Source organism: Sphaerodactylus townsendi, linkage group LG01 (genome assembly GCF_021028975.2).
Source record: "Sphaerodactylus townsendi isolate TG3544 linkage group LG01, MPM_Stown_v2.3, whole genome shotgun sequence".
Lineage (NCBI taxonomy): Eukaryota > Metazoa > Chordata > Lepidosauria > Squamata > Sphaerodactylidae > Sphaerodactylus > Sphaerodactylus townsendi.
Window position 1 is genome coordinate 44807065 of NC_059425.1, and position 26048 is coordinate 44833112.

The window sequence follows — 26048 nt, forward strand, 5'->3', positions numbered from 1 at the left end:
AAAATCTTGTACAAAGTAAATTAACTGTGGTCATAGCATCTACTGCTCTAAAGCCTTCCAAGGAACGAGAATATTGTAAGGAAAAACTAGCAAATAGAAAAAACACAGAGACTCCAATGTTTCAAAATAATCACAGTATCTTGGCCTTCATTCAGATTTAATCTACTAGATTAAACAAGGTATTTCATTTCAGATCTCTCATTTATTTTGATAGAAAGGTAGTGCTAAATCAAGGCTGGGTAAGGGGAAAATCCTGTGAAGAAAATCCTATTTGCTGTGCGTCAGAAATACGCATTTTAGAGGTTTGCAGCAGCTTAGTAAATAGTAATTCCCTCTCGGATGATCTTCAACCAGAATTATTCTTTGCAACTTGTTTAGCTGAGAGGGTAGCAGAGTCCCATCTGATTTATTAATGGCTTCAGCGAAAGAACAATTCATTCCAAAAGGGAAAATAACAATGCTATTAAAATAGCATCATGTTTTGAAATGTATAATTATCAATTAATTATTCCGCACTGCTTTCTGTGTTCATGAAGTGGGAAAAAAACCCAGCTCCAACAAGCAAACAAACAGAAAAAGAAAATGCTGCTTCCCTTCTTATAAGATCATAAAATAAGTTTGAGTAGTGCCTGGATAATTTTTGAAAAGCATGAAAACAAACACAACCTTTGTAAAGCAGCAAGACTGGTTTGGAAATATCCTCCCTGCATTCAGTACACGTGTATCTTTTGACTCTCCAGGGCTGAGGTTGGAAAACACTTAATTCTTTGACTTTGCCGAAAAATGAACTGTGGATGATGATGACTGGCACATGCCTGTGACAGGACTAAGGCTTACTTACATGCACATTGGATAATGCATGTTCAGTACACTTATAGGGACTGTTTGCAAGTGGATTTTCACTCAGGAAAATTCACTTACAAATTACTGTTATAGACTCATTCTGCACATGCAGAATAATGCACTTTCAAACTGCTTTCAGTGCTCTTTGAAGCTGGGCAGAATAGCAAAATCCACTTGCAAACAGTTGTGAAAGTGGTTTGAAAATGCATTATTTTGCGAGTGCGGAAGGGGCCAAAGTGTATTAAAAGTGCATTATGCAACATGTGTGAGAGTAGTCTAAAAGACTTCTCCGTTAATTCCTAAAGAGGTTTTGCGGCTATTTTTAAAAGTTTCCATTTTTTAAAGCAAAAGGAAAAAATGAATATAGAGTTGTCAAGTGCTGATTGTAAAATGCCCGTTTGAAGCTGATGGCTAAGACCGAGGCAGATGGCCTTAGATTGCTGGGATGTGTGTATGCCTGTTAGACAAATAGCAAAGGTGGGAAAAGCCAGGTAAGAAGTCCCCAATGCCTTAATGTTGGGTCTATTGTTGTTTGATAAGACTCTGATCACAATATATTGGGTAGGTCTCCTGTACAAATCCTGTACAAATCTCCTGTACAAATCAAGACCCATTTATTTCTGCCAAGATTGTGAAGATCTTCCTAATGAATGCAGCTTTTTGTTTCAATGGAGTGGGAGATGAAATAATAATTTCTCATATTCTCTGTCAAAGAACACACCCTTTCACCCTATTTATTATTCCTTTTCTCTCTCATAATTGTAGATATCTCTGGCCGATTACACAGGGAACGCTTACCTCGGAACTCTGCTCTGCTCTGCTCAGTGGGACTGCATAGGTGTCTCCTCCTGTTTCTCTGTTTACATAGGAAGCGGCAGCCCAGTGCCTGCCCTGCAGAAGTCTCAACAGGTCTCTCCTTTTGCTGCTTCTCTTAACTCCATCCATCAACAGCCTTAAAGGCACAGATCTCACTGATATTCTCTGCATCTCCTCCCCCCCCCCCACACACTCACTGCTGCTGCTCCCCCAAGAGAGGCTTGTTTTAAAAAAGAAATTTGACTGAAATAAGTTTTAAAAATGCCCTTTCAATCATTGGGGAGGGCAGAAGCAGAGCAGGGGAGATGGGGGAGGAGCCAGAAAGAGACACTTGTGCTGTTCTTTTGCAAAAGTCAACTCTCTGTTATTACTATATTGATGTATCTCTACAAGCATTTAGAAAAGCAGGAAGGATTAAGCAACAGAAAGGAGAGCTAGGGGAAGTGTGCAAAACAGAGTGAGGGAGTGGGGGGAGGGTGAGACTAGGCTGGTCAGCTGAAGGCAGAGGGAAAAGGTCTGGAGCAAAGCTGTGCTCATTGGCAAATCTGCCTGCTCTGTCTGCAAAGCAAAAATTAAATTTGTGCTAGAAATGGGCTTGCTTGTTGCGGTGAGAACAGAAATTGAAAGTGGGGCTTTAGGGAAATACGTCTGTACAGGAAATCTTGTGGCGATGCATATTTGCCCCCATTGCGCAACACCTTCTGTTTCATTTTCTGAATCCTGTTTTCCCCACCTTCTTATCTCTGATCTCCAACTTTTATTTTATTTATATGGTCTTTCTCATTTTGTTCTTGCCTGCCCTTGCATGTTCCTGAATACACAGAAACCAGTCTCATATGATTCCAACCACAGGTTCCAAAGCTCTCAGCACAACCATAAGAAAACAGATTTGATTTTCATACTGTAGATTCCTGAATTTCACATTAAGAACAACATACATGCCTATGACAATCACGACTTGCTGGTTTATTAAAAAAATAATAATTCTAGTTTTATTTATCTATAATAGTAGGTGCAGTTGCTGCATGATTACTAATTATAGCAGTTCTGTGGGCTTGCAAAGACTTCTTCTTAATGTCTATGACTGTCAAATTGTCAGAGATAGAACAGAAATGTGAATGGTCACTCCTAAATCCAGATCTGGCGAATGTGGTTTCCAACCCAGTCTTCCTCAGTCCAGTAACCAGGGTGAGAAGTGCAATAAGTAGGCTGTGCTACTGAGCTAAAGGTCAAATGGCAGACTTTTGGAATTTATATTTGGTAAGGCCAGTCTGAAAACTTCATGCTGCCTGATAGTCACAGTGTCGGATGAATCATCATCCTCCAATACCTTTTGGGCTTTCTCTTATTTATCAGCTATCCTTGCACTCTCCTGCTGAATCTATCCTATAACTCGGTCTGATGTGAAGCAGGTTGTCTCCAAAAGCCTACAAGACCATTTGCTGGATCTGGGTCCTTGAGATACAAACTGAAGTGCAGCATGCAAAAGTACTACTTTGTTGACTACACGAAAGCAAAAGGCAAGGATTTACTAATTTATTCCAGGCCTAACACAGAGGGTCAATGCGATCTGCCAATCACCAAATGCCCTTTAGTAAGCAGCAGTCGCCATCAGAGAACACCAGCGCTGGCTGTCGCTTCTGAGGCCCTTAAAGCTAGCTATGCGAATTCAGGGCTTGTATCTCCCATGTGTAGGAACTGCACCACTGGTTAAAAAAGAATAATTCACTCACCAGTGGGAATCAATTAGGATTCTCTGGCCTATCTGATACTGGCTCCAGTAAAGCAGATGCTCGTGTTCAGCTTCACAATGGGCAGAGTTCTGATAGCAGGCCCACCTTCCTTGTCTGCCCATTTGTAATTTTTCTCTCCCTCAACCCAGCTTTGCAGTCTGCAGTGCAGCTTACAGAATTGGGCTGCAAAGTCTTTTAACCCCAATAATAAAAGCAAAAGCACTCCTTGCTCATCCCCATTTTAGACTATTCCCAGGGGCAGCAGTTATTCCACCTCACTAAGTCCAGTTAATTGATGGAACAAATAACGATAGTTCTGTGTCTGAGCATTTTTAAGTTAGTTACCTTAATTTCATTCCTGGCAGAGGGGGGACTGAAAAAGATTAGAGGGGGAAGTGAAACCCATTTATTACCTTGTGATCTGTATGATATACATTATTTTGAACATTGTTAAGTTTAACAGTCAAAGAAAGTGTAGCTAATTAATTACTAGCTATTTATTTATTAGTTAAATCTACACATGTAGAAAAAAGAGTAGTTTAAAAATTCTTTGTTTTCAAATGGTGAAAACTGGTTTTGCCAAAGACACCATCTTAGAAGAGGCATTTTGGTCTTGTATGAGAGAATATCTTCTCTAAGGCATCCCTTCTTGTTTTCCTTTTCATTGGAAACAATACACAATAATTTGAAAAAGGTATTGTCCAGTTAGTCAGGGGCACCATTTCAACTGATCAATGGGGAGTTCACAATTTGGGCAACCAGTACATGAAATAAATGTCACAGCCCTACTTGCAAACATAGGCCCCTTCCGCACACGCAGAATAATGCTTTTTCAAACCACTTTCACAACTGTTTGCAAGTGGATTTTGGTATTCTGCACAGCTTCAAAGAGCATTGAAAGCAGTTTGAAAGTGCATTATTCTGCATGTGCGGAATGAGCCATAGTTTCTTGTGGTAGACTCATGCAACAATAGCAGATGGAGCAGCACTGGTGAGGTTATTTCTCACATGACTCACCCGCCCTACTGAACTCTTTGGCCAAAACCACAGATGAAACATGGGATCGGGCCACAGGAAAGCAGCTGTTGTCACTGTCCTATCCATAAAGTGGGATTAACAGTGACCTCACAGGGGTAGTCAAGGTATTATTAAAGGGCAGTAAATAGTCATCTATATATTTTGTTGTATTTTTGCAGCTAGAAGGCCACTATTTCCCCCCTTCAGTTATGCCTAAGTATTGAGCTACTGAATGCAATGAAGATGGCAAATCACTTTTCAAAAATTAGAAAAATTACATAGTGAGAAATACTGACAGCATTTGCTTTCCGATTCACTGCTACCTTTTCCAATCATACTGAATAAAATACATAGTTCTTCATGCTGGCACTGATCAAGGGTGACAGATGATCACAACAATGGTGGCCAACCTTTATGACAAGTGTTCAAGATCTCATGTATATACACATACACATACACACACACTCACACATTCGCACACAATGCAGCATGGGAGAGGCATGCAGGTATGTAGATCTGACTATGCCAGATACTCCTCCAATTTAAAAGCCCCATGAAGTTCCTGATCCCCTTGTGATACTGATACAACATGCTGATGCTCATGGCCTCAAGTTTTGGCAATGGCACAATTCCTGTTCATTTCAATAGATTATAATATAATCATAGTTTATTCTAGTAAGGTTTTCTAAGCAGAAGAAACTATTTCTATGGTCAATGATCACTAACTTCTCTTCTATTTCTTGCAGATTTTGAAATTATGATCGTGGGGTGAAGGGATGGAAAATTCAAACTGCAATTAAATTGTGGGAAAAAAAAACCCTCCATAGAATTGTGTGAATCCACCAACACCTAACCCCCCTACTGTATGAGTAAGTGGCTCACTGGTCTGAGCCTGAACAGACTCAATTAGGTTTGAACATTTACACTACAACTACAGGCCACATTCTCCTCCTTCAGATCTTGGATTTACTACATATCGCTGGTTTCTGAATAAGATTGCTCCTGGCCGTGCTTTAAGGTACAGGCATGGCAAAGATTAAATAATATTGCCGGTCCAGTTGAACTCTAGTTGTGCGCAGCTTCTTGTTGCCCTAGATAGGCATAAGAATCCCCTTTGGCATCCAAAGGCTGAGCAGTAGGACTCATATGAATATGACAATGAGGATGGGGATGTGCAGCTATACATGCATCAGTAATGCATGCAGGAGCATGCTTTTAAATATCATTCTGTTTTTTTTTTTAGCTGGGATGATAGTGACTGGAAGCACGATAAAGCAACAGCTGCTAAAGACAGAGAAAAGTGAAATTGGTGGAGGAGCAGGGGAGGGAAACTCCAGTTTAGTATTTAACATTATAGAATTAGTGTGGTCAAGTGGTTGAAGTGTCAGATTAGGCTCTGGGAGACTTAGGTTCAAATCCCTGCCCTGCCATGGAAGGTTGTCACACTTTCTCAGCCAAACATATCTCACAGAGTTATTGGGGTGAAAATAAAAGGGAGGAGGAGGAATGATGGCATACGCTGCTTTGGGTACCCACTAGGCAGAAATGTGGCATATAAATATTTATCTAAATAAATCAATACTGCAACACTATGCCACTGCAAAGCAAAATCAAGACAGAATTGCATATCCTGGCCATCAAAACCTTCCAGAGCTATTTGAGCTGTGGCACGAATTGTAGCCTTTGTGGGTAATATCATGACAAGATTCTCTAGTTTTGAAACTCCACAATCCCTACATCTGGCAAGTTTCACATGTTAAGGGATGGAAGAATATTAATTTGATCATTCTCAATATAGAAAATTATATTCATTTTGAATTTGTGTGGTTACTTGTATGTAACGTTTCAGGGATACGAAAAAAATAGCCATTTCTGTCTCAGCATTTTATTTAGCCAGAACAACTAAATGGGAAAAGGAGGGATGTTATGTTGCTTTGCATTTGTGTTTTAGCCTTTGCAGGAGTCCATTATTTTCCTAACTCATAAAGGAAATCTATCAAATAATATTTTTTTTAAAAAATGAACGAAATGAGTCAATGGAAGAAGAAATGAGACAAAGCATAGGAAAAATGCAACTCTAATCTTTAAATCAGAACAAATGATAGATTTATTTTCTGTGCCTTGGTGTACCATTGATCACAATTAGTGTATTCACTGTTTCTCTGTTTTGTGCACAATACACACAAATAAAAATGAAGGAAACAAAAAGATGAAATGAAATAAATTTACACAGACATGTTGTAACAATAATTAATAATAATAAATCCCTGAACAACCCCAAACCATTGCTTAATTCTCTTTCCACATAATAAACAAATCATATGAAACCAAACAAAAAAGAAGTCATCAAAAGTGAAAATTGATTTACAGAAGAACAAATTGCTTATTCAGTTTTTAAAAGTAAAACTCAAAAACAGAATTCAAGCATTCCACAGATTGTTCAAAGTGAACGAAAGCTTAGCCTCTCCTCCCTTCTTTTTCAACCATGTGATTAAAATTTCATTCATGACTTTTCAGCAGATCCAGAAGGCCCTACCATGCATCTGGCCAGCTGTGCTTAATTTTTGCAATCACAGCCAATGAAGTATAGGCTGATTAAGAGCTCTATGTTTACAGATTTCCCAGTTTGTGTCTCTGGATGACATGCATGTCCATTTCCAGAGAAATGAATAGAGGATATTTCTGGGCTTGGACCCCATGTACCAATTGCTGTCCCTGCATCTTTACTGGACAGAGAACAAGTGGGCATATTCCAGCTTTCCACTGATTTCAAAGAAGCAAGATTGTATCCCAAGGCCCCACATCTACTAAGAAATCTGATGATACAAGTAGATCATTTCTCTCCATCTCATTTTTTTTCTTTCCTGAAATTACAGACTTTGATTCTTCATTGTCACCAACACGTACTATTCCTTTGCAAGCTACAGGATTATCTTTTTCTACAGGAGCTAATTTTCTGGCCTAACTGAACCAGATGGACACAGATCCCATTACCTCTTATTTTTAAAGATGAAAGCCTTCGTTACTTTCTTCTGCTTTTTATGATTAATTCTTCTTCTTAAGATTAATACAACCACATGCAACTGGGCCATGGCGTGTGAAGTGCAACTGTGTAAGTGAATCCATAAAGGACCTAACTAGACTCAATGGATATACCAAGAGGACACTATTGGATGCTTTGATAGAAAAATGCATGGGCGGATGGGAGGGTACATTCAATTTCACTTCTCTTTGAAAACAAGAACTGGTTCTAGGACTGTCAAACCCACAGCTCAGTGGTACAGCACATGATTCATGCTTGAGCTGGCTTGGGAAAGACAGAAAGGAGCACTGCTGGTCAGAGGAGACAGCAGTGGACCAGATGGACCAAGTATGTCACTTGATTCAAGGCAGCTCCTAAGCAAGACTAACATTTTAGGGAATCATGGATGGATTTCTCTTTTTGCTGATCTGCACCTGCTTCATTCTATATATACCCTTTGGAAAAACAAGACATATTACATGCTTACTGCTGACAAATGTGACTGCAGCTAAGGGAATGTTTACATGGGGGCTTCATTTTTATGGGTTCTAGATATGCCACCTACACATCCAAATGGTTCACAGGCCTGATAAGCTCTCTCAAGGGTCTGGGTCTGGACCTCAGGCTACATGTTTGACAGCCCTCTTCTTTAGCTCCTCAGAGGTCCTGGCAATGCTTGCCTAATTTCTCATGATTGAATTCAACGTCCAGTGAAAGTGAGTCCTATTCATCTCCTTTCTTTGGTTCCTGCTGTACTGAAGTGGTTGTCCCCTCCATGTATATGATTTCCCAACTCTGACATCTGGCTTCTTGCATGCAGCCGTTAATGCACCTCCAGGGACCAACTTACCTTGTTCTGATCTCCTTTTGATAGGGCATTCTTTCCATGAGCACCAAAGAAGGGGACTGGTATGTGAAAAAGATGAATGAAAATGACCCCCCCCCCCCACAAAAATAGCAATAAAAAAGCACTTTCAGCTAGAGCAATTGCACTGTACCTGCATGACAGATCTCCAGAGCAGGAGGCTGTTTTGGAACCTATCTGTGCATTGTTCAGCATGGGGTATGTTGCCAGTAATAAATAACAGTAGTTAAATCTCTGACTTCTGAGGATACATGCATTCACTTCTGGACAATGCAAGATCTGTCACTTTGCTAAGCAGAACACTTTACAGCTCTGAAGGTTAGTGGATGGTGGTGATTGTTTTAAAATCTACCAGACAGCAATAAATTTGAATTGATCTGTCTTCAAGGTGCCCTTCGTGAAGACCACATCAGCCTACATACAGGTTTTTACACTGCTGCAGCAGAGACAATCAGGGAGACCAAACATTTGGCATCAGCAGTTTGAAGATAGAGGAAAATGCAGCATAAATACATTGTGGGAGTGAACTGATGCTTGCCGAAAAAGAAAAGAAAAAAAGAAAAGAAAAAAGCAAGCCCCAGGATACTGCTTTTATTTAGGCTTCAACCCAATAACAAACTCTTGATAGGAACAAGGCTAAGCCCCACTGAGTTCATACAGACTAGACACAAAGCAGGCTCTACTCATCTGTCGTTCAGTGGCAGAGCACATGCCTTGCCTGCAGGAAGACCCAGCTTCAACCCATGCAGCATCTGGTTAAAAGGCAGCAGGGCTGGGAAAGGCAGCTGCCAGAGCAGACAAGACTGGGCTAGATGGGCCATTGGCTTGACTCACAATAAGGCAGCTTCCTACATTCATGTTCATTCTAAGCACGGTTTCCCACAGTGGCCTAAGTCTCTACTGGCTGCATCTGGCAAAGTTTCTTCCCTTTAAAAATATCTGCAACTCCACAGTTCTTGGTTATTGCTTCTTAAGGACTGTATGAACAGCAAAAGAATACCCACGACTTTCTGCCTCTCATCCTGTTCGCTGGGAAAAACAGACCAAAAAAAAAGGTGGGAAGAAAATACGCTTGCCTCTTCAATGTTCCAACGGCATTGCTGAACAGACTATCGCTATTCGATGCTATATTACAGATTATGGTTTGCTTCATTCATGCAAAGTGCTACAAGTACCATGAAAACATTCCCAAACAGGAGTAATGAGAAGGAGCACAGCAGTAAAGACTGGCAGAGAGGAAGGGCATGGGAGGCCACTGAGATTCAGTCTGACCCGATCTATCGTAACAACAGTAATAAGGAAGGAAAAAAAAAATAAAGAGGAGGGGAAAAAAGCAGGAGTTAGACATTAGGGCTTTGGGCATATGTCTGTAATCTACAGTTTGGGAGCAAACGGAGCACTGGTCAGATATTGTTTGAGAAGTTTCCTTTTTAAAATGAAATTGGGTACACTGATCATAAGGAGAGTCCAGAAAAACCACAAAGAGGATTGGTGTAAAATTTGAACTTACTCTGGACAGTATAAGGGGAAATAAATGTAAAACATAAAAACAGAAACCAGCATGAGCTAGAAATCCCCTGGACTTCGTATGGCAGTCCACACTCACTTTTTTCCCCCAAGGGTGATGATTCGGCTCATTCTTGAGATATGAAGAAGGCAACAAAGTTATTTGAAAGAACGTCAAGAACTCCTCCTTAAGCCCAACATGACATAGGTAACCCTGGCCTTTTGTCACTGCATTCAGATCGGTCCTTATCTGGGGGGGTGGGGGGATTAAAAGTAACTCCATCATGATCTTGTAGGTAGAGTTGCAAAGACGGCCCTGCATCGATGCCTCCATTCCTATAGTGCTGCCCCTGGTGAAGAATCCTGCAGATTTCAAACTTTTACCGCAAAGCTACATTCCATCAGTAGATAAGTGAACATGGCAAATGTATCTTCTTCCTTCATTCAATAATATTAGATCTATATCTATATCTCTCTCTATATATATAGATACATATAGATGCTATCTTCCAATAGTTCCTTTAGAAGCTCTTTATGTGGCAGTAGGCTTCCAGAGATGAGAAAAATATGTACAAGAGCCAAAGGAGAACGAAGAGACATGAGGTCAGAATCTTGGGAGTCCGTGGCCCACCCAGCTCACCTCCGATCTCCGGTCTCCGCCGGTAGAGGAGCACGCCAACACTGATAAAAGCAAATATAGTGAAGAGGGTGACGGAGAAAGCCAGGTTGCCTGGGTCGACTCTGAATGAATTGCCGTTGGCTGCATGGTAAATAGCAGCGATGGACCAGGCTACACCAATTCCCAAGAAAACATTCACAGCATTGCTACCAGTGACATTACCTATGGAAGCATCTGCATATTGATCTTGAGTTGCTGCTACTTTACTGGCAAATGTGTCTGCAAAAAGAAAAGAAAAAAAGTATTATTTAACTTGTATGTAATATGCTCTATCCCCAGCATAGTATTTTAGGATGAAAACAATTGTCACTTTCTAAAAAGCTGTCATAGCAGGTTCTGCCAACCAGTGTAGTAGTTAAGAGCATTGGACTCTAAACTGGAGAGCTGGGCTTGATTCCCTGGTCCTCCACATGAAACCTACTGGGGTTACCTTGGGCTATTTATAGTTCTCTCAGAACTCCCAGCTCACACGCCTTACAAGGTGTCTGTTGTGGGAAGGGAAAGGGAAGGTGGTTATAAACTGCTTTGAGACTTCGTAAAGGTGCAGAACAACAAGGTATAAAAACTAACTCTTCTTTGTGGTGGGAACGTAGCTTCATATCTTGCTACACACACAGGCATACACACAAGTCAAATGCTAGATCAATTCTCAGATTTTTTCCCTTTGTGACATTAATTCACAACACATGTGCACTGAAGCAAACCATGGCTCACATCACACAGGTTCTCTGTAATGCATCAGAAAATTCCCTTCAAACCATGGTTTTCCAAGGGAACCATGACTGACATTAAATGTGGTTTTGGTTTGTGAGGTAATAACTGGAAAGAGAGGAGGGTGGGGGAAATTGACAAGTCTGGCTCCTGATTTTAAAAACGTGATGTGCATTATGTTTCCACCAGGCCTCTCTTTGATTACTCTGTTATATACACAAAAGTGCTAGTGGTACTTTCCCTCACATTATTCTATTTCCTGAAGCATTTGTTGGTTTTCTGCTGCTCCAACAGCAAGCAGCTATTCTATTAAAGGAGAATAAGTGTCATTTAAAACCCACCCCAAATACATAATTGGATCCATTTTGTGGAAAGGTTTAATGGTGATCAAAGACAATGCCAGGAGCTGAATGAATACTTAATGAACTTCCGCACTTCTAGGTCACCTTGGCTAAAAGAGGATAAAGAATAGCTTGAAATCAAGCAACTGCTGGTTAAAATTTCATATCTTCCCTCCTCCAATTTCCTGCACGAGGAACTTAAGGAGCTTGTATTTTTTCCCATGGTGTTTTGAATGCAGACTTATGAAATCCCAGCTGGCAGCCAAGCTCCTGTTTTACATGCAAAGAAGAGGCCAAATAAATATAGCAGGAAAGTTAATTTACAGTGAAATTCAAAAGCTGCTTTTGCTCATAAAAATAGCAGTGTGGAAATGTCAGTAATTGCTGTAAAAAAGAAGGCAGCTTCACCAGGCTTTTGTCTGTGCAGCTCTACAACAACTTAATAATTATGCTTCATAATTGATATCAAAATTACTAGGCTTCTGTGTGGCCCCCTATATGACAGCCGCAGGAGCTGCTGAAAGACACTCCATTACAGAGTCAGAGCTTCTGCCCACAGAGGTTTTTAAGCCACAGGAGGGTTTTTTGCAAATTTTCCCCACTTAAATGAGAAAAAATAGTATTAGGAATGACATATACTTTTGTTGCTTCCAAAAAACATACTTCTTTGCCTTTTGTCTGACCATTATATTCTCATCCCCCAAAGTTAAAGAGCAGATACCAAGAGGGTAACTGTATTTGTCCTTCCCATTTGAGACTGTTTTATGGAAGACACTACCAAAGATAAGCAAGAGGCGCAGAATCTAAGGTCTTACACCCACCACAGAATTTCAGATGTTGCTCATGTGGTGGGTTGTTAGGAGGTTTCTGGTTGCCAGCACTGTTGTACCACTGAGAGAAGGAAGAAGTTGTGGTGCTCTTATGGCAAGCTGTCAGTAGATGGGGTCAGAAGGCCCAAAGCTACACAAGTGCATAGCTACTTATTGGATAGTAGAACCCAGCAACTTTATATGGCAGTAGGCTTCTAGAGATGAGAAAAATATGTACAATCCATATCCAGTCAGTTTTTGTATCAGTTTGTCATGGGCCAATTTTTCACCTCGAAATGTCCTGTGGTAGCTCCAGGTGGTGTGCCTGCCACAGTGCTTTTTGCCCCACTTTTGACTCTTCACTGCTCCCCAGTTCATCGTAAGATTTGAGGCAGGGCCAGTGCGTTATGCCCCAAATGTTTCTTCATGAGCCTGGTGCTTCTCCATTTGCATCACGAGCTCTTCCACAATGTCTTCCACGCATGCACAGACAACCTCCATTTTCCGTGTTCTGATTGGCTGAATCTCCCCCCGTTCCCCCCACTCACTTTCACTATTTTAGTTTTAAATGACTCTGACCACAAAGGTGCTGAGAATCGGTGCCCTCGCCCCTTGTCTAACTTGAGGTGAGTTAGCTGTTAGAGCCCAAATTTTTTGCTGGGGTGCACTCCCTGCCTGTGTACCTTCCCCACTTGTGAATTCATCCTGGCCACATGTGTTTCCCTAAACTGTTGGAGGAAGGCCATGTATGTGGCTGGGAGCATGGGTGGTGGGACAGCTTGTGAGGAGTCTGGTGGGAAGACTTAGGCAAGTGATAGAGGAGGGGCATGAGGCTGAGGAGGAGGACCTGGGAACTTACTACTTGGGGCTCCCCAAAACCTGCAACTGGCCCAGCTAGAAGAAATCCTCTGAAGATGCCAGCCACAAATACAGGCGAAACGTCAGAAGAGAATGCTGCTAGAACATGGCCATACAGCCTGGAAACCACACAGCACCCCATATCCAGCCACTGTTCTACCCCTGTGCATATAACTTAATAATGGGATGTACATTTGTAAATTCATTTTTTTTCTTTCAATGGTAATAACAATTCTACATACATGATTTAAGTACCACTCCATTATTCAGCAAGACAAGTCAAATAAAATTATGATGTCTATAAAATGTCATTGCAATCTGCTAAAGAATTCACCTCCCTCAAAACAGAACTTTATAATGCATCAAATTCACTTTGTTTTTGGATTCAGATGACTCACATGGACAGCTTAATTACTCCACTTATTAATGTGTTCCATTCAATACCAGCACCACAATTCCAATGTGATAAACATGCTGGAGTTCATTTTGCCAGAACCACGTACAGTGCAGTTCACCAATGCTGCGTTTACATAATATAGGATGCTCCATAACCCAGCTGCCAGAGTGCTATAATTTATGCTAACTTCAAGATGGTTGCTCATTCTGTCTGCCTCTCCTAGAAGGCAAAGTTTCATTTTACTTAAATTAGGCTTTAAAAACATGACTATAACATGTTTCTGCCTTCCCTTTCTACTAAGGAACACACAACACTAAAGCATGTTTTAAATTATTCTTCTGCTGCAAGTAAACAATTGGTAAAGAGAAATGGTTAAATTTCCATCCCTAATTGTGTAACTGGCAGGAATTATTCATTTGTTTTAGTTTGCTTATTGCCCCAACATTGTCAAAAAGGACTAAAGACAGACTCAGTGACTTGCTACAGGGACAGCGTTTCTGCTTTGCATGCAGAAGGCCCCAGATTCAATCCCCAACATCTCTAATTAAAAGGATCAGCAAGACCTCTGCTGGAGACCCTGAATAGCTGTTGCTGGTTAGAGTAGACAAGACTGGCCTTGATAGATCAATGGTCTGACTCAGTATAAGGCAACATTATGCATCTGTGAGGTTTAAGGAGTCAGCGGAAAGTGAATCTCTGGAGCAGCAGTCATGGGGTGCTGATGTGCTACAGTGGCGCAAAGTGTGAGCCATGAGTTAGGAGGTCTCTCTTTCAAGTCTCACCTTATCCATAAACTCACTAGGTCAGGGGTAGGGAACCTGCGGCTCTCCATATGTTCAGGAACTACAATTCCCATCAGCCCCTACCAGCATGGCCAATTGGCCATGCTGACAGAGGCTGATGGGAATTGTAGTTCCTGAACATCTGGAGAGCCGCAGGTTCCCTACCCCTGCACTAGGTAGTGTTAAGCAAGCTGTTATTTCACAGCACCCCCTCCCCCAGCATGGAGGTGATAATACTGACCTCTTACAAGGTTGTAAGGATAGCTGAGATAATACATGTGAAATGTTCTAATTACTGTATTAATATGCAAGTATTATTGGTGTCAATTTACATGCTACAGAAATGAATAGGCATAAACAAAAGAGTCTGCACTGCCAATTCAGTGTAACCATGCCATAGGGCATGTAATTTATAAACTGCATGCTATTGCAGAGAATGGGAATGATTACAAATGCCCATTCAAGGATTAAACTGTCATTTTTAATGTAAGGAAGATTATTGTCAGGCTGATTGTATATAATCTGCATTTCCCCTTAAGATAAGAGATGACTTCCAGAAAGAAAAAAAATCTCCATGGCTTAATTTTTTTATTGAAAGCCATTCAGTTCTGATGCTGATCTGTGAATTTGCAATTCAGTCAAATGTCACCACTATTCAACCAGAGTATGGATACTTTCCCTCAGCAAGCATCTCAGTCTTAACTGGCTTACAGAAGTGTAAGTACTTTTTAGCAAATGTTAACATGTTTCATAATGAGTTTATTCTTCCAAAGCACTGCAAATAGGCGTTACAGACGTACCAACAAAAAGAAGACCTTTCTGTTTCAATAAACAGAGTTTCATTAGTTTTTCTGGCAGCTAAAGACAGACCCTGATGCTAAATGCCATTTCATTTTCAGGAGCTGGGACTCCACACTCTGGAAAATGGTTGTGCTCAGAAAATGATTTTTTTTGCATGCTTTGTTAACTGTGGAAGCTTTGGAGAAGGGGAGAGACTCTTGATTCCAGAGAGATAAAAGAAATGGTGCAATATTTTTGGACCAACTATTCCTGTCAAAACATGTCAACTTTCTCAGGCAGTATTAAGACTGCAGAATTCTCATGCATTTTTTTACATACCCGATCCACAAAACACAGTGACACCTGTGTGGCTGATAATGAGCAAAGCATCTCTGTTTTTTCTTTGTGCTAGCACAGATGCAGAACCTGCAGGTCTTACAAAATGGCCTACCCATCACAAGAAATACTTTCAAATATTCCAATCAAGTCAAAAGCATTACCATAGTAATCCTCACAACACTCCTGTAAGCATTATTATTGTCCACACTTTATGTGTGGAGGAGGTCACTCATTATCTAACATTCTCTTCTGATGTCACAGTTACATGGACACTGCTGCAGCATGTGTTTGTCCTTTATGCCTCTGGTAAAGTCAGGAATCCATTATCATATAGACAATGAAACAACCCCTTCTCACAGCAATGCCACCCCTCCTTGAAACATGGACTACACTGGGGTGAATGGTAGGTATTATCCTAGATTCTTCCCCAGAGCAGTAGTGAGGGGGGAACTGCACCCGGGGCACTTGTGTACTGTGTGCCCACGCCCCACCATAAATCCCGCCCTGCCCCTGCACCAGCATGCACCTGGGGCAAAACACCCCCCTGTCCCCTGGGTGCTACACCATTATTCTTCCCTTGTGATCTCAGACATTACCAAGATAGTGCATGTAAGATGCAAATTCCAGTGGCTGAGTTGCCAAAAGCAAATTTCATTATATTTTTTAATGTGGTGAGATTTGAACTGAGCTGGCCATCAGTGTAGGCTCTGTGCAGCCTCACAGGAAAACTATCTGTGAAAAGTTCCAGGACTTGCAAGTGCACAAGGTGCTTCCTTCCTCATTCAACATTATTTTTCCTGCTTCTGAGTCCTGTGAAGAGGAACAGATGCACCCTTTTCCAATAGGCCTCTCTTTGTCATGTGAGAGAAAGGAAGCTTTTAGTTTATCGCTTAAAAGGCGCAGAAGACTGTCAGGGAAAAATTAACAGAAGCAAGCAAAAAGAAACAGAAATTTTGGTTCACATAAAACATGTTTAACACTTTGAACATCCAATAAAGATGTGCATATGTGAATGAAATATCACAGATCTACCTCTACCAGATAGCACATTTTCTAAGGAAGTGGAATGATCCTTATATTCCAAAGCTGGGAGGGACTGAGAGGCATTTCTTGACAGGAACCATGGGATGAAATCTGCAGTCTCTACTGAAGTTATAAATACTTGGCTCTGATCTAGGACTATGAAGAATAGCTATTTCACTAGGTGGAAAGAAACATTCTGAAGATCTCCCAATGTGGACTTCGCTTCACAAATGAACTGATGGAGCACATGTAGTTTAATTGAGGCTAAAAACCTTGAAATGACTTATCTTTAGCGGTAGTCTCTTCCTTTAATGTTATCCAGAACTTTCTCAATAGCATCTTTGACAAGGACTTCCTGAGTCTATGAGTCCCCTAGGAGGAATCTGATGGTCTAAACTTGATGGATTACCTCTTAAATAATCCCATGACTTTCCCTTTCCACTTCACAGGTCACAGTCCTCTCCAAATCAAGATAATTATTATAACAAACACAAATCCCCACCTATACTATTTTTCAATCTGCTTCCCTCCATTATGAAAACTGATTATTTCCCATTCTTAATCTACACAGCAAATAGTCTGGGAGCACCTGATGCTCTTAGCAACATTGAATCTAAGCAGGTCTGAGCCCAACTAAGTTGGACAGGAGACTGTGGAAGGTTGATGTAAACCACCCGGAGTTTTTGGATGGAAGAGTGGGATATAATGATAACTGTAATTGGGGGAAATAAATAGCTTAACCCATTCTGCAGTATGATATAGCCTTGTTATCTGAAAAGTATTTAGTATACCTAACCCATTCTAATAAATTTAAATCTAGGAAAACATCAGTGTTGCTAAACAGGTATGCTGTGCCATAGGTTTACACGGGACCCATACAGTAATTCAGATACACAAAAGACTCAAAGTTTAATCATATGCAATTTTGGTAGTGGGACTGCTGCTGAAAAAGGTCTTCCTCACAGTCAGCCCCCATTCTACATGGCAACACTAAGAATGGGCAGCTCGGCGCTATGTTTTGCAAAGCTCAGATCAGAAACATGTGAGCTGAGTTCTGCATTTCCAGGGCTACTGGATATAGGGAGGAACTGAAGATATTTCAGATTGGGTGACAGATACTACTGGAAAAAATCCTTTTGAGCGTGGAAGTCAGATAATTTAGGGAGAGTCAGTCCTATACCATATCTGACAAGTCCTGTACACATGATATATGTAGAGAGACAAGTCACTAGGTTTAAATGGGTATGGGTGTAAGCAGCCAGAGCCCCCCTCCTTCTAAGGGGCTCCATAAAGGCAGGCAGACCAGAGACTGGAATAAGAGCAAGACACTGCTCCAAACAAAATGGATGCCTCCAGGAGAATTTGGGATCCATCTTGTATGCCAAGCCTGGACAGGAAGGCTATTGGCAGCTCTGGCTCGAATGTGTGTCTGGTTGGTTAATGGAGCCAGCTAATCTCCATTGTCTTAACCTAAGGTGATTTTTATCAGTCTACTCTGCAGACATCACAGCAATTAATTAGTATCCAAGAGAACAGTCCAGGCATTCTCTTGGATCCTGATAACCCCTCAAGCCTCTCCTGTCTTTTGTTCAAACACGGGAAAAGCCACCAACTCTTTGTCTCTGGATTTCCTGCAAGCTTTCCTCATACTGCCTCAGGATCCATTTTGGGGCATAAATGTTTAATTGTATAACTGCCTTCTGATTCAAAAGTTGTCATCCAGACAATCCTGAAATACACACTATCCCAGTGAGGCCTCTCACTCTGTCTTTACAACTAACTCCTCCCACTGAAGTACAGACTGCCTACCTAGGGTAACAGGGGAAGTGCTGTTCCTTCTCCTGACTGAATATGCAGGTCCTGTGCCCATCCATGTGTGTTCACTTGAATGCTGACCTAGTACCAGTGTGTTGGCTCCTACTCCCCACATATGCATACTGGCTTTTCTCTACATATGCCATATATAAATGGTTACTTTGCAGCTGAAAACTCATAGCACATCCTCAATATAGGTCTTTGACCATTGAAGAAAGCCCCTAGCCAGGGAACTCCCTGGCTTGCTCCCTTGGGGCCAACACCTCCATGCCCATAACCTCTGGCTTGTCCAGTTATCTTTTGGCCAATGACCTTGACTTTGACTCTTCACTTCTGCTATAAAAAGGGTTGTCATCTTTTTTTAAAAAAGGCTTCTATTCAGTGCCTTTAACAAGATCATGTTCAAAGTGACATTTAAGGCTGTGAGCAGTCTTGGACCTGCATGCCTTTCTCCATACTGCCTGTTTGTTGGAGGGGAACCTACTGGAGATCCCTGCCCCCTACCTGGTGGAATAAGCTCCCTGCTGAGAATAGGGCCCTGTGGGACTTTAATGAGTTCCGCAGGGCCTGCAAGACAGAGCTTTTCCACCAGGCTTTTCCAGCCAGCCAGCTGGCCTGACAGGTACCATCATTGGCCTCTCATGGGTAATAGTAATTGAAGTGGGCTTTGACGCCATCTATTGCTGTTTTAATGGTCTTAATGATATTTTTATTGTTTTAAATGTGATATTTTGTTGTTGTTTGCCACCCTGAGCCTATTGGTATAAATGCAAATATAAATAAATAAATAAATAAATAAATAAATAAATAAATATAACCTGCTCATTCCTACATGCTAAGTTGCTAGTTAAAGACAATGCTATGTTTTCTTCCTCTTAACCTCCGTGGAACCATCTCCTTCATCTCCTCTTCCAAGGCCAACTGAAATCTTCCTGGCTAAAGCATGTGAAATGCTTTGAATATTCCGTGAAGGATTATACAAAGGTTATAAATATTGCCAGGATGGGATTACTTCTGGGAAGTTCTCTTCTCCCTACTTATATTGTCAAAACAATATGGAAAGGCTGAGGCAGTAAAATTTTACAGGAACATGTTGATCACCACAGCTCACTGAAAATCAAAGAAAATCAGGCAAGATTTTCAGGGTTTAGCTCCCTCCCGCCATGGCCTGGTTAACAACTAGTCTCATAGACTCAAGCTAATTAAATGATTGGAGTATTTGACGTTGAGCAAGAATTTCAGAGAACACACTGCATCTTCAAGTATAAACAGGCTGCACAGCTTTTCAGACCCCACCTCTTTTTGAACCATCAAAGTTAAACCTGGTGTCAACAAACAGTGCTAGATTTGCAGGTGAAATAGATCAGCACCCATCTTCTGGTATGCCCAGTTGAGAACTTGAGGTGAATGTGTGATGCTGGTTGTTGGTGTGGCTTGTATGTGAGGCAGATTGAAGAACTTTCTACCATACTGGCTATGTCCTGATGAATCCTGGGCCAATACATCACCTCTTGGGCTCATTGTTTATGCCAGTGGTTCTCAACATGTAGGTCGCGAACCCCTTTGGGGGGTTGAACGACCCTTTCACAGGGGTCGGCTAAGATTCTCTGCATCAGTGTTCTCTATCTGTAAAATGGATAAATGTTAGAGTTGGGGGTCACCACAACATGAGGAACTGTATTAAAAGGTCATGGCATTAGGAAGGTTGAGAACCACTGGTTTACACTTCTTAATGCCTGAATGGCCCTCATAGATTTTCTGCAGCATTTCCTTGCAGAAACTAGCAGGTATTACTACTTTGCTCCCTGAAAGATCATTCCATCAACCACTGCGAGCTTATGTCTAAAGTTTTAATAATCGTGGATTCTCAGATCACAGGTATCTGAAGTTTCAGGCTACTAAAAAAGATAGCTTGAATGAGAGACTGTAAAGATGAGTCTTTAGCAGTCACATCTTTTATGCAGTGAAACAGTAGAAGGGAAGTAATAATCACATCCGCATATCCTTTTAGTTTGTGCTCTATAGCTTTTTCCTTGCCACCCATGGGAAGAACAGCCCATGAAAGCTCATCAGCTGCAAAAAAAAAAAAGGTTCACCAGGGATATATATCACAGCCAAGTCATATATCTGTAGTTTGATAAGCATTAGTTGAACCCACAATATAGAATAAGTCAGAGGTTTGCTGAACAAAGCTATGAGAGACTTATGATCCATTTTCACAGCCACCTGCTATTCATAAATGTATTGACTAAATCTTTCACAAGCAAATAGAATCTTAAGGAGTGCCTTCTCAGTTTGTGCAAATTTAATTTCTGTATCTCTGAGAGACTTGGATGTATGTGCCACAGATTGCCAGCACGCATCTTGTTTTTCTAAGAGGACTTTGCCCAAGTCTGAGATGCATTCACTGAAATTTTGATAGGCTTGTATGGATTGTAGAACTTTTAACAATGGTTGTTGAATAAGGTAGCTCTTTAAAACTGTCCAGGTTTCTTCTTCTGCTGCATCCTAGCACCACTCATTTTTCTATCCAAAAAGTTTCCAAAGAGATGCTGCATTCTAGACAGATGAAGGTTGAATTTATCCAGGTAATTCACTATTCTCAAGAACCACTGTAAAGCTTTCTTGAACTGTGGATGTGGCATCATGTCTAAAACTAGGACCTTCTTTTTATCTGGTCTTTCTCCCTCAGCAGAAATGACAACCCCCTACAAATGTAAGTTTTGTCATCCCAAAAACACATTTCTCTCTATTCATCTTTAGGTTTGCTGCAGTGGTGGGATTCAGCAGGTTCGCACCACTTCGGCAGAACCAGTTGTTAAAATGATGCTTGTAAACAACTAGTTGTTAAATTATTTGAATCCCACCACTAGTTCAGAACTTCCTGAAGTAGTTGATTATGCTCTGTTTTACTTGAACCCCAGACAATGATGTCATCCATAGCAGTTTCCACCCCACTGATGTGCTCATAAATCTTATGTATGGCCTTATGATAAACCTGTGCCCAGTGGACAGCACACACACCCTGTCCCCTTGTAGCTTCGTGACTGGCTCATCTTCATCCTGGAGAGAAGTGACTTGTGGGGTGCCACAGGGTTCTGTCTTGGGCCCAGTGCTATTCAATATTTTTTTATCAATGAATTGGAGATGGAATAGATGGCATGCTAATGTGCAGATGACACCAAATTAAGAGAAGTCGCTAATACCCCAGAAGACAGGGTCAGAGTTCAAAATGATCTGGACAGATTAGAGAGCTGGGCCAAAACTAACAAAATAAATTTAAAGAGAGATAAATGTAAGATATTACACTTAGTCAGAAAAAATGAAGTGCACAGATATAGTAGGATGGCTGGCACCTGGCTTGACAACAGTACATGTGAAAGGGATCTGGGAGTCTTAGTAGACCACAAACTGAACATTTGTCAGCAGTGTGATACAGCCAAGAAAGCCAATGTGGTGTCTAGATCAAGGGAAATAACAGTACCACTCAATTCTGCATTGGTCAGATCTCGCCTGGAATACTGTGTCCAGTTCTGGCCACCACAATTCAAGAAGGATATTGACAAGCTGGAATGGGTCAAGAGGAGGATGACCAAAATGGTAAAAGGTCTAGATTCCATGCCCTATGAGGAGAGGCTTAGGTGAGCTTAGTCTGGGGAAGAGAAGGTTAAACAGTGACATGAAAGCCATGTTTAAATATATGAAGGGATGTCGTGTTGAAGAGGGAACAAGCTTGTTTTCTGCTGCTCCAGAGACCAGGACAAGGATTAATGGATTCAAGGTACAGGAAAAGAGATTTCACCAAAACATTAGGAAGAACATCCTGACAGATAGGGCTGCTCAACAGTAGAATACACTGCCTCTGAGTGTGACAAAGTCTCCTTCTTTGGATATTTTAAACAGAGGCTGGATAGCCATCTGTCAGGAGTGCTTTGTGTATTCCTGCACGGCAGGGGATTGGACTTGATGGCCCTTCTGGTCTCTTTCAACTCTATGATTCTATTCTATCAGTGCCCAATTTAAGTGGAATAAGTCCCATTCACATGGAGTGACAAAACTCAGTCCTTATCTCTACTTCTTGCATCTACTGGCCGGCGGCTGGCCCCCCGGCGGCTGGCCCCCTTCTCATGTCCTTCTCATGCAAGTGCGTCGCTTTAATTGCATTATCCCTGATACCACAAATAATCCTGTCTCGTATCAAATACTCTTGCAAGTCAGCAAAGCCACAGTTCTCCTTAATTGTCTTAGATACTGGTCCATACTTTGCTCTGCTTGTTTCATGAATGTAAAAAACTTGTTCCGTTCATAAGATTCATTCTCTTTAGGCAGGCAATATTCTTCAAACTTATCTATTATCATCTTAAGGTTCATAAGTTCACCTTCAGCAAAGCTTACAGAAGTTATCTGATTTACTGCAGATGGGGTTTGCACAGCTCTGAATTCACCAAATAAATTGCAGTCTAAGCCAGCGCATTCCTCATTCCCTAGTTCTGACACCGTGCAATGTTTCTGGGTTCCAAAATAGAGACCAGAAGAATAGGGAGTAGTGCAAACCATTTTAATCCAAGCAGCAATTTCAACAGGTCTTTAAATTAACATACTAGACTAATATAAGGGAATATCTTGAAAATATAAGTATAAGTTCCAGCACAACAACAAGGACAGGATGCCTTCTTGGAAGGTTCCACTGCAGTTGCTTCCACTACTAGAGGGCAAACAGCATTTCAGTTTAGATATTATAAAATCAATAGGCTGCCTTTTTCAGCATGAAGGAGGAAATTCAAAGAAATGTGGGGATTGTCAGTGTTTTTCCTCTATTGCTTCTATATTTGATGACCAGCCTGGAATCCATTCGGAACCACTAGTGGTTTCTTAAGTAAGAAGAACCACATCACCCCCTGAATTAAAATCTTTGGCCTGTGCCTTTTTCTTCTTGAAAATTGAGGAGGACCTGAGCTGAACATTTTCTTATCAAATCATTAACACAGCCTTTTGTATGTCATTCCCTTGAATGTAATGGATGGCAATGTACGGCTGGTGGATAAAAGTAATCTTGAGATAAACGTCTTATTTAATACAGGAGAGCTTCCTGGTGGATTATGCTAAACAGACAAGAGAGATTTGTACTGAAGGGCAATGGGGAGCACATATAGTGGGATGGACAGTCCCATCCAACAAACTCTAGAGTAAATCCACTGACTATACCTGAAAGCACATGTTTCAGATCATATTGTTGTATTCTGTAGTTCTTTTATCTGCAGCAAGTAGCATCCCCAGGTTCCATACTAATAATTGTTACTGTTCTCTGATAATTTGGTTCCTGCAAATTTTTCCGAGAACACAAATGAAAAGTTACTTGTGCATTGCAAGTCAGGATATAAACAGGTGCAAAAATGTGCAAAATCCATCCAATGTCCTCCTCTGCAGTGCATGTAATCTGATGTTAATTAAAACTGACTATGTTTTATCTGAAGTATCTATTTCTATCCATGTCTACGAGACCTTTCATAAGGATGGAATCCATGAGGGTCTGTAAATGGGGCAGCCTGAGGACTGGATGGTGAGAATGGGAACCTTTCTGATGCTGCGACATGAAAAATACTGCCAGGGAATTAAAATATTGCAAACATTTTATTAATATTTTTTTACCTGGCACGGAAGTTCCCAGTGCAACAAATACGACTGCAGTTACTGAATCCTTCAGGCCAATGGTGCAGCCAAAGTGGGAAGCCAAATCTCCAATGAACGCTGTCAGGAGACCGATCATTAAGATAGACACAACAAAACAAGCCCAACCATTCCAGTAGTCCGTTGGGGGGACAAAGGCAAAAAGGACTTTCCAGAAGACGGTCAGAAAGTGCATCACATAATCAAAGCAGGAGGGCAGCTTCTCTTCCCCACATTCATCATCGTCGTCATCCTCACCTGCAAAATGAACAGCATTAAAAAGTGAATGAGTGAGTGAGTGAGTGAGAGAGTGAGGCTCATTCCGCACATGCAGAATAATGCACTTTAAAACTGCTTTCAATGCACTTTGAAGCTGTGCGGAATGGCAAAATCCACTTGCAAACAGTTGTGAAAGTGGTTTGAAAACGCATTATTTTGCGTGTGCGGAAGGGGCCTGAGAGAGAGAGAGAGAGAGAGAGAGAGAGAGAGAGAGAGAGAGAGAGAGAGAGAGAGAGAGAGAGAGAGAGAGAGAGACTGATTAGTGGAAAGTTGTTTTTCATTTCTAGTCACCTAGAGTTAGGGATCACAACCACCTAGGGAAAGTCTTGCGTGAGACCTTGGAATGATAGTAAAAATTGGAAAAGACAACCACAGACTAGATGACTAAACAGTCTTAGTCAAAATAAGGCAGTTTCTACGCTTTACTGTTTTTATTCAAGGAAGCTGTTGGTGCTAGTCTAAGAAATGTTGCTGGCTATCAGTCAATCAAGTTTATTCATGGTCCAAGACCAGCACAAGATAAAACAAATATAAAATACAAAATACCTCAGTTAAATATAAATAAGATTACATAAAAACATAAAAACATATACATTAAAACATTAAGCGTGTCTAATATAATTAACCTGGAACCCCCTAATCCTACTTGCATTCGGGTCAAATTTAGCAACTTTGTGTGAAATTTCAGGGTTCTTATCGGAGAGCATTAGAGAAAGATAGTCCAATCTGGCCAATAACCCACCAGCGCTCTGCCGCAGAGTGGGAAAGGAAGTGCGCTGGGGCAAAAAATCTTGTCCCAACATGCTTCCTGTTTGTGGCGTGCCATGAGAGGAGGAGTATTGGGGCAAAATATCTTGTTCTGATGCACTTCCTCTTGCCCCATGCATACTTCTTGGTTTCCCTGGGGAAAGTGACAGAACTTCTGGTGCAACTTTTCACACCAAAGTGGGACAAGGCTGGGGAATGCCAGCAGTGGGTAATTGGCCTCTATAGGGAAGCCTATAAGAATTGGAGAGATAGAGACATCATGGATCTGGTTGTAAAACACAATCCAATATGACATGTCCCACAGTTTCTACATTTCCATCCTCACAAGGGCATAATTGTTCTTTCACTGGGTTCTTTTGGTATCTCCATTCTATTATTGCTGAAGGAAGAGCACTGAAGTGTAACGAAGTGAAGTCTTGTCTACGTTCCGGATAGTCTAAATGTGCATAGTGCACTAGGTCACACTGATGCCCTATACTTGGGTAATATAATTACTTATTTAGATTTAGATCATGCTGCTTCTCATCATCCTAGTTATGCTGTTTAATGAGAGGCCTAGCCTGATTGTGTCCTAGGGACAGGAGCAGATGCTGTGTAAGTCCGCACATTTGTAACTTCGTATTTAAAGATTTTATTCATGGCAAGGCAAAAGATTTTGTAATATCAGAAGTGTGAGAACTTTGGGAAAGAAAGCAAGTTTTATGTTGCCGGCTATCATGGAAAAACCAAAAGGTACCCTCCCGCATCCACTATCCATGGCACATATGATGTGTTTCCCATAACAGATGGTTCATACAAATCCACAAGTTATTGCTGCAATTAATCCCTCTATCAAAGAGTGTGGTGTATGCTCATAGTCATCACTTTAACATTTAACAAAATCGGAATTACAGCTCCAATCACTGCATTTTAAAGAGAATATTTGCTCATTCACACTTTAAAATAGGGCCCAACTGAAAGAGTCTAAAGAGGTTGAGTGACTGAGTGGACTAAACCCT

At 41.1% G+C, this 26048-nt stretch overlaps 1 protein-coding gene across 10 annotated transcripts in view; it reads right to left on the minus strand.

The window, feature by feature from the left end:
- Window positions 1-6498: 6498 nt before the first annotated feature.
- Window positions 6499-26048, minus strand: part of SLC8A1 (solute carrier family 8 member A1) — a 349316-nt gene continuing 329766 nt past the window's right edge. For all 10 annotated transcript variants that reach the window (XM_048482014.1, XM_048482080.1, XM_048482056.1 and 7 more), the window contains 2 exons: window positions 23986-24261; window positions 6499-10700 (listed from right to left, as the gene is read on the minus strand). In XM_048482014.1, coding sequence (XP_048337971.1) covers window positions 10324-10700; window positions 23986-24261 — 653 coding nt within the window. In that variant the 3' untranslated portion in view covers window positions 6499-10323. The remainder of the gene's footprint in view (window positions 10701-23985; window positions 24262-26048) is intronic.